This window comes from Falco peregrinus, chromosome 13 (genome assembly GCF_023634155.1).
Source record: "Falco peregrinus isolate bFalPer1 chromosome 13, bFalPer1.pri, whole genome shotgun sequence".
NCBI lineage: Eukaryota > Metazoa > Chordata > Aves > Falconiformes > Falconidae > Falco > Falco peregrinus.
In genome coordinates this window covers 20,821,449-20,837,077 of record NC_073733.1, presented here as the reverse complement: position 1 = coordinate 20,837,077, position 15,629 = coordinate 20,821,449, and the positions used below count along the sequence as shown (strand labels likewise).

Below are 15,629 nucleotides of genomic sequence, written 5' to 3'. Positions count from 1 at the left end.
TGAAAAAACCATTGTGGTAAGGAAATAAGTACAACTTCGCTAATGTTAATGTTGTAATTATAAGAAGTTTTACAGAGTTCTGCCATGACTTAGTATCTATGGGTCATTACTGCACAATAAACCTTTCTATTATTCACAGTGAATGAATAATATGAAATCTAGAATTTATTTCTGGAACTAAAAAAAGATAAGGATAAGCTTACAGTTGGGGAGACTGCAAGGAAGGGAATATGATGATTTCTGAATGATTTATATATCACTGTTCTTACGAAAAAGCTGGCTTCTCTTAAGTTTACAGCAACAGGTATTGCTTGAAATCATTGGTAAGTTCAAATGACATAGAATATACTTATTTTAATGAATAATAGAAAAAGATTGATCCAGAATTTTTCAGCAAACCTTTGTGACCTATATTACCTGCTCCACTGCTTTGTGGAGAATGTATATATAGTGTAGCATTTTTACCAGCTAGCCTGTCAAATTTATAAAAGCAAATACTAGTAGGTGGTAAAGGGAAAGAAGATAAAACAGATTAAATAATTTTCATTGCAGTCTTTACAATTACCAACTGCAGGGGCATAGTTTTGCCCAGCAAGTAGGTCACAGAGCTAAATCTGATTGCTCAAAGTTTGGCTTCTACCTGTGCATCAGCCTGGTTTGCACAGCTGCCTTACACTTACAGCTCCTATTAGCTTCATATGATTTAGTGGAGAGTTAGTGCTTTTGAAAAAATCAGGCCATGTATATTTAGGCCTGAAAAAGACAGATTTAGAAAACTTTTAAGCAGCCAGATTCAAACATTTTGCCTTACCTAACAAATGAAGCAAACAGCAGCAGCAGCAGCTCCCCAGAGGGGAAGCACCAAAGCCCTTCTCTATGGAGGGGGACAGAGACACAGGGTACGGCCACACAGAGCTTTGCAGACAGCCAGGTTCACTCTCTGTGCCCCAAGGGCTACAGATACAAGCCCAGCTCTTATCCAAAAGGGTGTTCCCCTTACAGGCATTGAAATGTTATGGTGCTTTAGCCGGTAAGGACAGGCAGCTACCCACCCGCTCAGGCTCCACGCTGGCAGGACTACAGAACTTCAGCTGCCTTGGAATATGTGGTTGGTCTGGGAATATTTTCACTGCCAGGCTCAACCTTTGCCATTCTTTAAAAGAACAACATTGCTTCTCATTTAGGGGCTCAAGTTTACTCCAGAACAGGTCAACAGAAGTGGAAGAGATGAAAGTCCTCCAAGAAGAAATCAGAACTAAAGAAACTTTCCTCTAACCTTTTGACAAAAGACAATGCTTATTCAGAAGAAGACTGTATATGAAGTATTTTTTTATCTTTGGCTTATTCTGCCAGATGACAAGGTAGCTTTTAGATAGTTTAATACCTGCTGAAATTGCTTTTCTGCATACAGGGAATTAAAGTATGAAGTTAATACAATATTGGTTACTGAAATTATTAGATACTGTAATTTGTCCCAAATTCTGCCTTTTAAGGAGTAGCAATGCTTGAAGGACCAATGTATGCTGTTGGTGGCCATGATGGATGGAGTTACCTTAACACCGTAGAAAGATGGGACCCACAAGCACGGCAATGGAATTATGTTGCTAGCATGTCAACCCCTAGAAGCACTGTAGGGGTTGCAGCATTAAATAGCAAGTAAGTCAACAGGAAAAACTCTCTTTGGTTTTTTTCGTTTGCTTCCTTCCTTGGAAATATAGTTCCTTAAATTTTCTTTTAAATCTTATAGTAATTAATCACCTCAAGAAAACAAAGAAAAATATACAAAAATAAGAAAGGCTTTTCCTCTGTTGTGTAGTAAACTGTTTTCAAACTTGCAGTCATGCTTTAAACATATTTCAGCCCTTCTAAGTTATAGCAATTTGAAAATGTTATTACATGCATATCAGAATTTTACCTAGAATATAACTTCTGGGTATATTAGGTCAGCTACTTTAAAAAAATATTCCGAGTTTATGTTTAAACTTTAAAATCTCTGTGTCTAAGTACCATGTGAAAGAACATGTACAGAAACACTCAATCCTCTGCCATTTTACAGCTCCCACATGCATCTACAACTTTAACATACAAGTTCACAGTCGAGAATAATTTTTAAAAAGCTAAAGGTATATGGTGTGTTCAATGAAAGGAAGACAAGTCTAATAATTAGGTATGGAATAAATAGCCTTCTATAAGTCTTATCTTACCTAGATTTATTCTGCGTATGGAATAAACAGCCTTCTATAAGTCTTATCTTACCTAGATTTATTCTGCGTATGGAATAAACAGCCTTCTATAAGTCTTATCTTACCTAGATTTATTCTGCCCTTCATCTATTGCTTAAATACACTGAGATCATGCGTTCACTGTACATTGTTTTTCCCAATAATATTTTCAAAACTTATTTAAACATCCTCCTAAGACACTAAAGCCACTCAAACACTTTAACATGGGAACAGGCACATACATTGATCCACTGTGTAACCTGCAGTGAACAGCGCATTACACCTTGTTGTACATTCCTATTCGAAAGCAGTTATATTTCAGCACGAGGAAGAACAATTTGTAAATGAATGCCTGGCAGAATTCTGTTTTCCTTCTTCAGGAACATAGTCTGGTGCTGGAAATACAAAATCCTTGCAAAAGGCCCCAGGTTATGTTGCAGAGCATGGCTTGAGCCAAGCTTCTTATTTAAATCTGTGGAAAGCTCTTAGCAATGACAGTTTGTAGGGGCTGGGAATATTACAGTTGCAGGCAGACAACTGCATTTATCCTGAAACTTTATCACTGGCTTCCTTGTTCACTTCTTAAATTGCAGAGAAAGAGAAAGATAAAAAGCAGAAACAAGGATGTCAGCAAACAGATATTTGCAAATGCAAAACCTCTTCACATACAGGTTGGGGTTTTGCATTCAAAACTGACATGATTTTAATTGTTAACTCAAAAGTCCAAGAGAGGCAGAACTGCCTGTTCAAGTCTCCACTGTATCTTAGAGGAAATGTTCTCAGCATAAACTTCACCAGAAACTCCTGTTGGTACCTTCCACAGCAACATGCAGGAAACCACTTTGTCAGAGAGGAAATCCAGCCTGATCCTGACTCTGTTCTCAATCATTCCTGATAGAAGCTGTCTCCAGCCTGGCTTAAATCATGTCTGTTAGTCTAGTGATGTAATTTCTGGCATACCAGGGGAAGCCGAGATCAGACGTCCATCATTCAGTGCTAGCACTACAGTCTATCCAAGCAGAATGCTTCTCCTTTTCCTGTTTCCCTAAGTCATGCCATAATATTTTTCTATTCAGCTCCACCAGAAAAAAACTTTTAAGCTTCTGTGGAGCAACACTTTTTGACCAGTAAATGGTCTATTGAAAACATTAGTCAATAATGGTATATTTGTTCTTTTCCTTAGAGAGTGGGAAACACTACCATGTTTCCACACATGTTATGGAAAACAAAAAATCCCAACTGATCTGTTTGCCTATACAATGATTTCCTCTCTCTGTGAAAGCTGTATAAACAACTAGTCCGTATCTAATGGCATGACATGAAAAAACAAATCAAATCCTCAAGCTTTTTATGGGTCAAGTGACAAACTGCACAACTGAACTCTCCTGTCTTCCACTCGCAAACATCAGAAGAGTGAGCCAGAAAAGGATTATTCTAACAGTGGTCAAGAATTTTCTAGTTACATTATACAGGATTGGTCTAAAAATTTTTGCAGTCACTGGAGAAAAACAGGCACTTCTGAAGCAAAATTCAACAAAAAACAAATCAATGATATTTTTAGGTGACTTACTCTGGACAAGTCCATAGGTCTCTAATTAGTTGCACTAAGTAAATTCAATTTCATGGCAGTAAGTAATAGCCAGGGTGTGAAAGGGACCTGATCAACTGGCACACACTGAAATTGTTGGTCTGCTTGTGGGTTATTATCCCAGACTGTATGCTGTTGGTGGTCGAGATGGGAGCTCCTGCTTAAAATCCATGGAATGTTTTGATCCGCACACAAACAAGTGGAGTATATGTGCTTCGATGTCCAAGAGAAGAGGTGGTGTTGGTGTTGCAACGTACAATGGGTTTTTATATGCTGTGGGAGGTCACGATGCACCTGCTTCCAACCACTGCTCTCGGCTTTCCGACTGTGTAGAAAGGTAAGGAATTTTTTTCTTCCCTTTTTGTTTTACCTTCCAGGAAGGAAGTACAAAATAATTTATAGCAGCAAGGGAAATCTCTTCACAATTGGAATGTATGTTTGTAATACATATACTTTTTGAAATAATATTTTGAGCAGAATACATTTCCAATACTCTTGTGATAACAAAACAATTAACCCTCACAGTCAAACTCCTTCCGCTCTCCCTTCTGTTTGAGCTGCCCAGGAGCCAAGTAAAGACAAGTAAAACAAATTCAGTATGTGGCCTTTTGATTTTTCAAGTGCCAAACCCCAGGTTTGGGCTACTTGTGTCATAGGTGGTAGGAACTAAATACTTCCCAGTTGTTTCTTCCTCCAATGATTTGGCTGATATTGGCCAAAAGGTTAAAAATATAAGAAATATCACAGGATATTCACATAAGAATACCAAACAATTCACAGAAGAATATCAAACAGGAGTAGTAACTACACAGGCATTTTCTGATGGAGAAAACTGATAGAAAGAGCCTTGTTTCTGTAAGAAACTATGTTGCTATAGGAAGTCAGGCTAAAACATACGCCATGGGTCTGATTTTGCAAGCAAAAAAAAAAAAAAAAGTAAAGGCACACTGAAGAAAACTACTTTAGCTTGAATTCACACTTTAGAACTAAATAGTGCATTAATACGTTGGCCTAACGATTTTGGTAGCACAGAGTGCAAGCAGTGAAATCCTGGTTTTATATCCATTTCTCAAAGTAATTACCTTTTTAAATGAAAATACTGTTTATCTGATCCTTATTTAATCCCATTTCTGTATTCTCCACTGATAAGCACAGTTCTTAAGAAAATGCAAATTCTGGACATTTCTTTTTCAGAAAGTGTCGTGTGTCAAATGTTGCTTTGCCACTGTGTGGCATGTGGCACAGTGTAGAAGGAGAAGAGAACACTTGAGCCCTGGGTGAGAGGGGAACACGATGAGTGGGAGCAACTCGGGCTCTTCAATGGGCCCTGGACACCCATAGTGACACCTTTGTGTGCTCTGGGGGCAAGAAAGGGAAACTGAGCCAGTATTCAACTCCTTGTTGTGAATAACGACGGCTAAGTTTTGTTCTCAGTTAGATGGCGTACAGTGGGAACTACCCTGGAATTCACTTGAATTTATATTGGAAGTTGACTGAATACGTATCGAAATGAAATCAACACTGATGTAAAATGCTGCCATACATTTTGCATTATAAACTTTCATCACCTATATGAAATATCTAACTTCTACAGTGAAATTTTCTGAACTCATGAGTCCTGGCAAAAAAGAGAAAACAAAAAATCTTAATGGAGAAAGAAGGATATACTGAAATTAACTGCTGAGTCAATTGGTGGCCATGCTATCATTCCCTCCAGCATTATTTTATGTTTTAAACTGTATTAGTTGTTTAATCTGATAGAAATAGAGAGACTGTAATAAAAAAGTGAAAATATGGGCATTTTTCATGTGCTTGAAGACCCCTCTAGTGGCTACATTGAATATTTAATCCCATTACTTGTAACTATACTAGTTCATGGTGTAAATAGAACTACAATACAACAGAAAATAAAACAAATATCAGCAATTCAAAGATGAAATATATTTCTAAAATGTATTTTTCTAATTTTGATCGTAAAATATCCTAGGTATGATCCTAAAACAGATGCCTGGACAACAGTGGCCCCCTTGAGTGTACCTCGGGATGCTGTTGGAATCTGTCCTCTGGGGGACAGATTATATGCTGTTGGGGGCTATGACGGCCATACGTACCTGGATACCGTGGAGTCCTACGATGCTCAAAATAACGAGTGGACAGAGGTAATAGGAAGAATTGCCTAACAAATAATAGGATTTTTTCCTGCAGACAGGAAGAATTCTATCTGAATAATGGGACAGGGGGTGAGGGGAGAGTGGTGGATGTTGTTTACCTTAACCTCAGCAAGGCTTTTGACATTCTCCCACAACATCCTCGCAGGTAAGCCCAGGCAGTGTGGGTTAGGTGAGTGGGCAGTGAGGTGGGCTGAGACCCGGCTGGATGGCAGAGCTCAGAGGGCTGTGAACTACCTGAAGGCCTGGAGCTTGCGGTGTTCCCCAGGGGTCAGTGCTGGGTCCAGTCCTGTTCAGTTTGTCAGTGACCTGGATGAGGGACAGAGAGCACCCTGGGCAGGTTTGCTGATGGTACAGAGCTGGGAGCGGCTGACACCTCAGAGGCTGCGCTGCCATTCAGCGAGACCTGGGCAGGCTGGAGGGTTGGGCAGAGGAACCTCATGAAGTTCCACAAAGGTGAGTGTAGGGTCCTGCCCCTGGGGGGTGGGGGATGGGCAGCCCCACGCACCAGTATGGGCTGTGGCTGCCCTGCTGGGGGGCAGCTCTGCAGAGAGGGACCTGGGAGCTCTGGTGGGCAGCCAGTTGCCCATGGGCCAGCAGTGTGACCAGGCGGCCAGTGGGACCCTGGGTGCATCGGGAGGAGCGTGGCCAGCAGGTCGAGGGAGGGGATCCTGCCCCCTGCTCTGCCCTGGTGAGGCACATCTGGGGTGCTGGGCCCAGTGCTGGGCTCCCCAGTTGAGGAGAGCCAGGGAGCTGCTGGGAGGGGCCAGCGCAGGGCTGGGAAGATGATGAGGGGCTGGAGCATCTCCCCGGTGAGGGAGGGCTGGGAGAGCTGGGCCTGTCCAGCCGGGAGAGGAGGCGGCTGAGGGGGGTCTGACCAACAGGTACCAGGGGCCTTCAGGGCGGGTGCCAGGGGGACGGGGCCAGGCTCCCGGCAGTGGTGCCCAGCGACAGGACAAGGGGCACCGGGCACAAACTGCCACACGGGAAGCTCCTTCTGGACACGAGGAAGAGCTGGGGCCGTTCTCCTTCGCTGGGGCCGTCCCCACCCGCCCGGTGGCCATGCTGTGCGGCGCCCTGGGAGGGCCGGGGGCAGCCGCGGGCTGGGCTCGGTGGGCTCCGTCCAGCCCCCACCACCCTGTGTTACTGTAGTGGGCAAAACAAAAATTACTGTCTCGCAAAATTATCACCAGTTTTGTGAAAAAATGATATATTAGGATGCAGTAATACTGTAGTCAGGTTTTATAAAATATTGGTTGCCTTTTCTGTGAAATAACTGTACAGAATTTTTCAGCCTAAAGGCTGGAGGCAGTGCACGGCCAAGGGGGTCATGTTGCACCGATCATTTTGTGCTTGAAGTGCCTACATTTGCTGTTAGAGCTGACGTGTTTGCCGGCAATGCCCTCTCCTGGAGGCACTTTCCAGTTTTCGTGTTTATGACCACCGCAGCGGAGACTAAGAGGAAATATTTAAAACTGTCAAGATCCTTTTGTAGCTACACAGTCCGTGGGATTGGAACGTGGGATGTGTAGGTTTTTTACAAAACTTAGGAGTAACAGCAGCAGCCTGCACTGCTGCAATTCTCAATGGCTGCTAAAGCCTTTTCCCCAAAAAACAAAACTGTTTTTAGAGCCCTAATTAAATCTAACTTTTTTAGCAGTAGATTAATTTAAATAAACAAATTGCTTTCCTTTAAACCTTCAAATAACTTCTTCTAGTCCTATCCATAGGAATATACTTTAAAAGTTTCCTCTTTCTTTTCCTTTTGTTTTTTTCCTTTTTTTAGGAAGTTCCTGTCAATATTGGGAGAGCTGGAGCATGTGTTGTAGTTGTGAAGTTGCCCTGAGATTATAAATATTGTGAAACTAAACTGCATGGAGTTTCGTGAAGACTGAGTCAGGAAGATAAGAAACCTTTCCCAAAAGCAGTACAGACTATACGCATCTTAGCAGCCCTCCGTGATAAAGAGTACTTATCTCTAAGCCATTATGCTATTAGAGCACAAAAGTGTCTTCCTGCATTACAAAAATCAGAGAGTTTTGCATAAGTGAATTATTTTACTATGCTTAATACATAACAATTCAATAATATGTTTAAATGGTTCCAGTTTGTTACAAAATTGTATCTGTTATTTATAAAATGCAGTAGTAAAGTGGTAAACGGGTGTATAAGATTTCATAAACTTTTTTCTTTTCTATGTTGGCAGGAACACTGACATTTATAAAAAGAGCTTTTATATTTTAAGCAAATGAAAATAAATAAAAGAGAAACACCTTCAACAGAAAACTACACAAAAGGAAATATTTGTCCATAAATATCACTGGCAACAGAATAGTCTCTGCAGAAGTAACTTCATTTCTATATTCAGAAAATAAAATACTAAATAAATTTTACAATCAAATTGAAGAAGCATAGAATGTGGTTGCTATTCAACCGCCAGTATTACTAGTACTGTGACAGAATACCCACTTTTAGCAGTATGTTAAATGGAATAGTGCAAGTTAAGAAACAGTAGGGCTAAGGTATCTTTATGTTACTAAGTATGTGCCAACAGCAAGAAATCTGTTTTGTCAAAACACAATGCTAATATAATTTGCAATCATTTTCACAGTGCATAGATAGGTGATATTTCAATTCTGATCAGTGTGTCAGCTTATTCATGGATTTGTCTTTGCCCACTAACCATCTGTCAGTATGCGTTCAAGTAATTTGACTATTCTTGCGATAATCACCATAATATACATTTTAAAACAATTATATAATTACACTCCTTGAATATAACTTACAAAATGAAATTTTTATATCATATTGATATGACAGTCTTTGACCTCAGCTGAAGATTACCAGCTTTCTCTCATGTACAGTAGAAATATGATAAGAAAAAACCCACATCCACTGTGTAATGTTATTTACCATTTATATAAGCACGTTTATGTTTTATTTGAAACAAATGGAATGCTAAGAATCAAGAACGGGAAAAGAATCACCTGAAAACAGCACAAAGTATTCCACATGCATGATATTTTCTTTTTGTGTGCCAGTTTCTAATGAGGGTTTTGATTTGTTTTGCATTCATTTGTTCGGGTTCTTTTATATAATTTCAAATGCTGAAAGTGTATTTTAGAAAAAGAATGTATGTAAGATATTCCATGCTGTAAAGCACAATATTTGAAGAGTATCTGCTTAGGTGTTTGTTATGTTGTTGTTTTGTCAGTATCAGAAAATTCAGGACAGAGATGAAAATTCCCTGAACATATAGACTAACTTTCCTCATAGAATACTGTGTTTTCAGAATTCAGCAATATGCTATTTTTAAAAAAAAATTATAGTATTAATCCTATTGAATGCTTCTAAAGATGAAATCTCATAAGCATATTTATAAAAGAAAAATGTTTTTAACTTTAAAAATCAATTATGTTTATATATAGCATGCTACATTCAAATAAACTTTAATTTCTCTGCTAAGAAAGTTTAGACTATATTTTAACAACTTTGTGGTTTTTTCAGGAATAGAAAACACAGCAGTATCAATCCCATTCTTGTACTCTAAAAGAACAAAAAATCCTGTCTTAGAGCCCTTACTGCATCTGGTCCACATAAACAAAAATTTACCTTCCTTCTAGCACTTGGTTTTAGAGGAAGTTCATTTTTTTTTTCTTTCTTAGAGTCACAAATAGTTACCAATACTGTCATGTCAGGGTGCCCTTTCTACGAAAGGTGCTGCCCCTCCCCCCCGGCCTTTGGCAAACCTGAGCTGATCGCCTTCAGAAGGCTGAGAGCATGGTACAGTTTAATATGATTTCTTTTGGGGACATTACATGAGGCTACCATGCAACAAAACCAGTGTATCAGCTAAGAACTACCTTCATTTAGTTGTGAATTTCTAGACCAACACAGAAATCCCTTGCTAGCTCGGTGGGCCAGAAACAAGCTTTATTGCATGACTGTTTTCATTTTGTGTGCATTTCTGTGGAGGGGACCCCCCCAAAACCAAACCAAACCAAACCAAATCAAACACCACCCTATCATCACAAAACAACAGAAAGATACAAGCAAGTGGGAAACAAACCCTAAACCAGCTATGGTTTAGAGACCATGGGTTAGAGAATTCACATCAGAGGAAGTTATTTTTATTTCCCACCAAATCAATAATCTGAAGCAAATGCAAGGGGGTGTACTACCAGGCTTGGCAGTGAATCTGCATGGTAAAACATTTGTGAGTATGAAGCAGATGCTAATTTTCTCTCTCTCTTCCCCTGTCCTATAGGGAGCCTGCCTCACCACCTACGTAGAACATCTTTTGCATCAAATATGTACTTTTAAACATTATAAATAAAAATACTGACATTTTTTCCCTATTCATGTCCATCCCTGCTTTGGCTGTGCAACAGCCATGTATGCTTTTTTTATAAAAATAAAGACCTGTGTGGATCAGAGGAAGAGGGTCACTACTCTCATCATTCAGGCTCTAAATCACACTTTTCTCATGTTCTTCTATAACAGCGCATCACCATTTCCTGCAACCAGTATGACCTTGCTTATTTCACTTGTTTGGAAAGCACCAATATTGAATGCCCGTTTTTAAAACTCTAAAATACAAATTATACAAACAATGTGGAACGTAAGTGCAAGAGGCACATCAGAGTAAACACTGGTAAACTGCCAGTAGCAAAGGGTCTTCCTCATAAAGCCTCTGCACGGAATTTGAAATTTGCTTGGGGTAAAAGGTGGCACACAGCCTCAAGTGAGAGAAAGCAGGCGTGGGGCCTTAGCTGTGTGGTTTACAAAATCTAAAGCCATATCTAAAAACCTAATCAAGTCTACAGTAATGAAAGAAAATAAAGGCTTGAGCACAGAAGAGGTGAGTTTTGAAGAACAGCAGCTGTGGGTGAGTACTGTAATGCAAACACACAGGGCCAGCCTTTGAGAGCTGCATGGCTTGCAAAGGTTAGAACTGCAGAGATGACAGAATTCCCCTGCCTTTGTCCCCTCCTTCAGCTTGCAAATTTTATGAAATGCTTTATCAGTAAACAAGGCATGAGACACGTAGAATAAACATCTAGATAGAAGCAATCCTCTTAAAGTTATCTTTAAATATACTACCATTTCCAGTTTAATATAGTCTCAAAAAGAGTATTAGAAGAAAATTACACTTTATGTATTTCTTTACTGTTCTATGAAGAAATTGTGTCAAGAGGTTTGCTTATTTAAAACATAGTGTAAGAAAGAAAAATTGTTGCATTCTTTTAGCTGGCACCGTGCAGCTACATTTATCAGCTTGACAAATCTCCCTACCATGAACCACAACCTCGGAGGCAGAGTATGTGAATATTTGCATATGCGTGTTGTGTGATGAGATGGTCTACTAATTCCTACGGCAAGGCTGTGGTAACTATTACACTTTTTAAATTCTAAGTTTAAGATTGTATCTTGTTATAGAAATACCACGAAGATAAATATGGGTAAGGGGAAATGGGAAAAGATGGGAAGGGTAGGAAGCAGAGAAGTCAGAGGGCAATCTGAACGCAACCTTATAAAGTGGTCAGCCTGAGGAACAATGGATTTTAAAACTACATGTGGACAACTAATTCTACATGTTCCTCTCCTTGAGTGAAAACTCAAGCTTCAATCTCTGTCTGAAGAGGTGGTACTGAGAGATCTGCTGTTAAGGTGCCATGGAAATCAGGAGTAATGAAGTTTCCATTTCTTTCCAAGATACTTATATGTGCTTCTGTACAGCTCGGAATCAGGTCATGCACAGGCTGGCAACCCCGTTTGGAGCTATTGATATGAAAGTTCATTTCAAATTGCAAAGAATAAGAGGAATATTACACACTCACATCTGGAATTGATTTTTAAATAATTGATTTTAGGATGACATAACAAGAATTACCATGAGACTAAAATCTTAAGTGTTAGAAAGCATCAAAATAAAATTTGAGCTGGTACTTGAATTTAAGCAATAAAATAGCACAATTTAATTTTCTAGAGAAAGCAGTACCTCAGTGTTTTTAGTACTAAAGTTTGGTTTAGGGGTTTTTTTCTTCCACATTATTTGTGCAGCAGTGAAAATTCATGTGAAAGGAAACCAGCAATTCACAAAAGGAAACTGGACACCTAACAGGAAGAGAGAAGAAAAGCAAACTGGAGAGAATTTGGAGATGTTTAGACATTATTAGGTGAAAGGAAACACTAGAGATATTCTCTGATGAGGTGTCATCCCTTCACATTTCCTCTGTTTCTCCAAACATGAGTAGGTGCAATAGTTAAGTAGCATCTTTGCTTGTTAGGTGCTCTGACAGCTGCACGTCCAGCTGGCTCGCCAGCAGGGCGTGGGAGGGAGCCATCCTCTCTTATCTCTGACCTTGGACTGCTCAGTGCTTTTCATCAGGACTTTCACTGGCAGAATGATTATTATTTGTGCTATTTCTTTTTTCTTTTCTTTTTTTTTGCCCAAATCATTGTGTTTTCTTTCTTTTTAAGCTCTGGCCCTTAAAGCACCTTACTCTTCTTTAGATTGGGTGATAATCTTTACATGAAATGGACCAGCAACTGTATTTTTATAATGTGATCTATGGGAAGCAAGGATACCACTGCCCCTGTGAAAGCAATTCTGCGCAAGACTGAAGGCTGAGCTTAACCATTATGATATCTCTATGTATCTTCACCACTATCATGTCTCTCTCTTCATTAAAGCTCTGCTGCACCGTTCGCACATGGAGTCATTAAAGGTTACACACCTTTTCTTGCTCATTCCCACCTCCCTGAGGACTTTTTTTTCCTCCATCACAATTCTACATATGCAAAAAAAAATAAAAACTCTATTCTCTTGTGCATGAATAATCATATTTATGGAGCGTTCCGAAGAGGACGACACTAACTTCACACTATCCAGATTTTAACAAGCCAACCATATATGACTAAGAAGAAAATATATCCCCCACTTTTTGCTTGGGCAACTTATTTGGGTAAGACTGTCCAGGAATGATCTTTTAAATATGGTATTTTGAATATAGATTAATATTTTATACTTAATAGAAAAACTACATCTGAAAGTGTTTGCATGTTACTGCAGCAGGAAGTTTAAAACAAGACATTTTCCATTCCACTTGTCCTTTTCGTTGAGAAAATGAATCTGTTTCAATCAAACTCAATGTCAAAAAAGTCTCAATTTACAGAAAACACACTGAAGTTTAACCCAAACTATTTCTGCATTTTCAAAGTTACAAAAAGTGTTGAAGAACAGGGAGTGGGTATGAAGAATAGGCTAGTTTTGGGCAAGACCCTGTGCATTTGGATACAAAACCAAAATATCAGCTAGGTGACTAAGAATTTTGGCTTTTCAAGGCAGGATTTTCTCCATCTTATATTTACTGTCCGTTATCTCTTCTTGTGCCTGTAATTTAAGTGGCATTCCCTGACCCATTGGAGAGGCAGACTCTCACATTCTCTCCTTCTTTAAATGTGGGCAGAGAAAAATATATATTAAAAAAACCACCCAAACCCAATCAACCTTGATACACAGAAATAATAACAAATGCGAGTGCCTTTGAACTGTCAGATGACAGACTGGCATTCTGTTAGCAGATTATTGCTTTACCTTCTATTCTATAGATAAACTAGGTAGAAGGAGACTGTCCCTTTTCCTGAATAAATTTCACAACAGAAGTTGAGTAAATTCCAGTAAATTACAATAACTACTAAAAGTCACAACAATCAAAAGAATGCTATCTAACTTTAACTGCAGTCATCTGAAACTGAAATGTCCTCTGATCTCCTTCCTTTGAGAGTGAAGCATCCTTTAGAACAGTTATATGACTGATATATACATATATTATCAAAAAACCACACTTGTAAGGCTTTAATCTTTAACTAGGTTTTCTCTCTTCTTCCAGAAATGTACTTTTCTTCTGAACTTTACAACTTCATAGGCGTATTGTTTTCAGTTTTGATGTTTATGAGGCCAACAGAGGTACCTTTCTTGTAGGTACTTTCTGTTTTTTATTTCTCTTGTTTTTCTATAACCTCCTCAATTTTTGTCTCACTTTTAAAACTGCTGCTCTTTGGCCATGTAATTTTCAAATTTTCAAGCATCATAAGCATCTCTCTATTCTATTGCAAAATCAGTTATTACAAAAATATTGCAACACCCCTATAATATATTGCCAATTATATAGCCCAGAAACTATTTTGGGCTATTTTTTTATTTTTAATTATAGTAATTAATATTAAGAGCAATACTGAAACCCCGAAAAAATAGCAGACAAAAATATAGCATAAGTTTTCATTTCTTGCATAAAACATTTTTGCTAAACCACAATCTTAACTGATCTGTGCTAGATGTCTTAGAATTGAAGAAGCTACCCAGAAGGACTGGGTAGCCTACGTTCAAAGCTTATAGAAACAATGTCAGTATTTCTTCAACCTGTGCAGTAACGTGAGATCTTTTTATCAACAGTGTGGCAGATACTGCATTTCCTACAGAGGATTTTCTCATTGTGGATTTCCTTAGAGTTACTTGATGGCTGTCAGTAAAGTTTTTAATTAGGGAAGACATGAATCTGTTAAACACATTCTTAATAATAAGTAGTTCTTAATGATGTGAGCCCTCTAGCTCAGCAAACTGGATAAATTTGCTCATGATGTAGTGCCTGACAGGCAGGTACTGAGCACTGGGGTTTTGTCCTGTGGAGTGCACAGTGATGCAGACAGCTCAGGACTGACAGTTTGCAGTACAGGCTGTGCTCAGAAGATGGTGCTAGGCAACAATTTTTAGATAATTCTGGCCTTTATAAGCGAGTATGAGGCTACTTCATAGTAGCATTTTTCCTTTGACTGTCAATAAACACTTCCCTACTTTGTAATCTCCAGGGACGACTACAGTTTTTAGTAAAACTGTTTTCCATTCCTACACTTTCACCATGTGCACAAACACACAGACCTTTTAAAAGCAAATTTGGAATCAAAGTTACAAGAAACAGCAAAGCACCTTTTGTGAACATTTCCAAGGCACCAGTTGGCATCCCTGGCCCGGTGCCACTCCGGTGGTTTTGGCACACTGGAAAAGTTGCTTGGTTTGCATTTTTCTGAGTACATATCACGAAAACCATTTCTGTAGTTGCAAAGGCTCAATATGAAAAGCCAATGGCATATGGACGGGCTGATGAAGAGGAGCCTTTATTTTGCCCCCGGCCCATTAGCCCACCCCAGCTAGCTAGCCAGCCCACACAGCCGTGCCCTGACCTGACCCAGGCTTAACATTGGAGATGCAGTTCCTGAGACGGGCTGTCATCTATATATCCCTGTCTTTTAGAAGAGACATGTTTTCTAAGCAAGAAAGTTCAGAGATATTAAGAACCTAAGTACAATACGAAATGTGTTTTCTTCTGTTTCCCCATTTTCCATACTAGGAAAATCATGAAAAAGGGACAAAGGTGAACACAATGTGCTTTACGTGAAAGATAAGGAAACTTCACATAATCCTAATGGTTTTTTCAATAGGGTATAAAGCAGGGCATCATCTCTTCTCTGTAGCAGTGAACAGAGATACTGTTCCCAGAGACTGGATGTAGCTTTTCCAGGATTTTCCAGCAGTCTCATCTCATCTCGCCTCTCTGTAAAACTACTGAGCTGCAACTTGCTTTTATATAT

The 15,629-nt window shown here is 39.2% G+C and overlaps 1 protein-coding gene across 3 annotated transcripts in view; it reads left to right on the top strand.

The window, feature by feature from the left end:
* Positions 1-10,336, top strand: part of KLHL4 (kelch like family member 4) — a 95,336-nt gene extending 85,000 nt beyond the window's left edge. For all 3 annotated transcript variants that reach the window (XM_027785682.2, XM_027785684.2, XM_005236728.3), the window contains 4 exons: positions 1,494-1,656; positions 3,935-4,147; positions 5,798-5,969; positions 7,765-10,336. In XM_027785682.2, the coding sequence (XP_027641483.1) occupies positions 1,494-1,656; positions 3,935-4,147; positions 5,798-5,969; positions 7,765-7,824 (608 nt within the window). In that variant the 3' untranslated portion in view covers positions 7,825-10,336. The remainder of the gene's footprint in view (positions 1-1,493; positions 1,657-3,934; positions 4,148-5,797; positions 5,970-7,764) is intronic.
* The last annotated feature ends 5,293 nt before the right edge of the window (positions 10,337-15,629 follow it).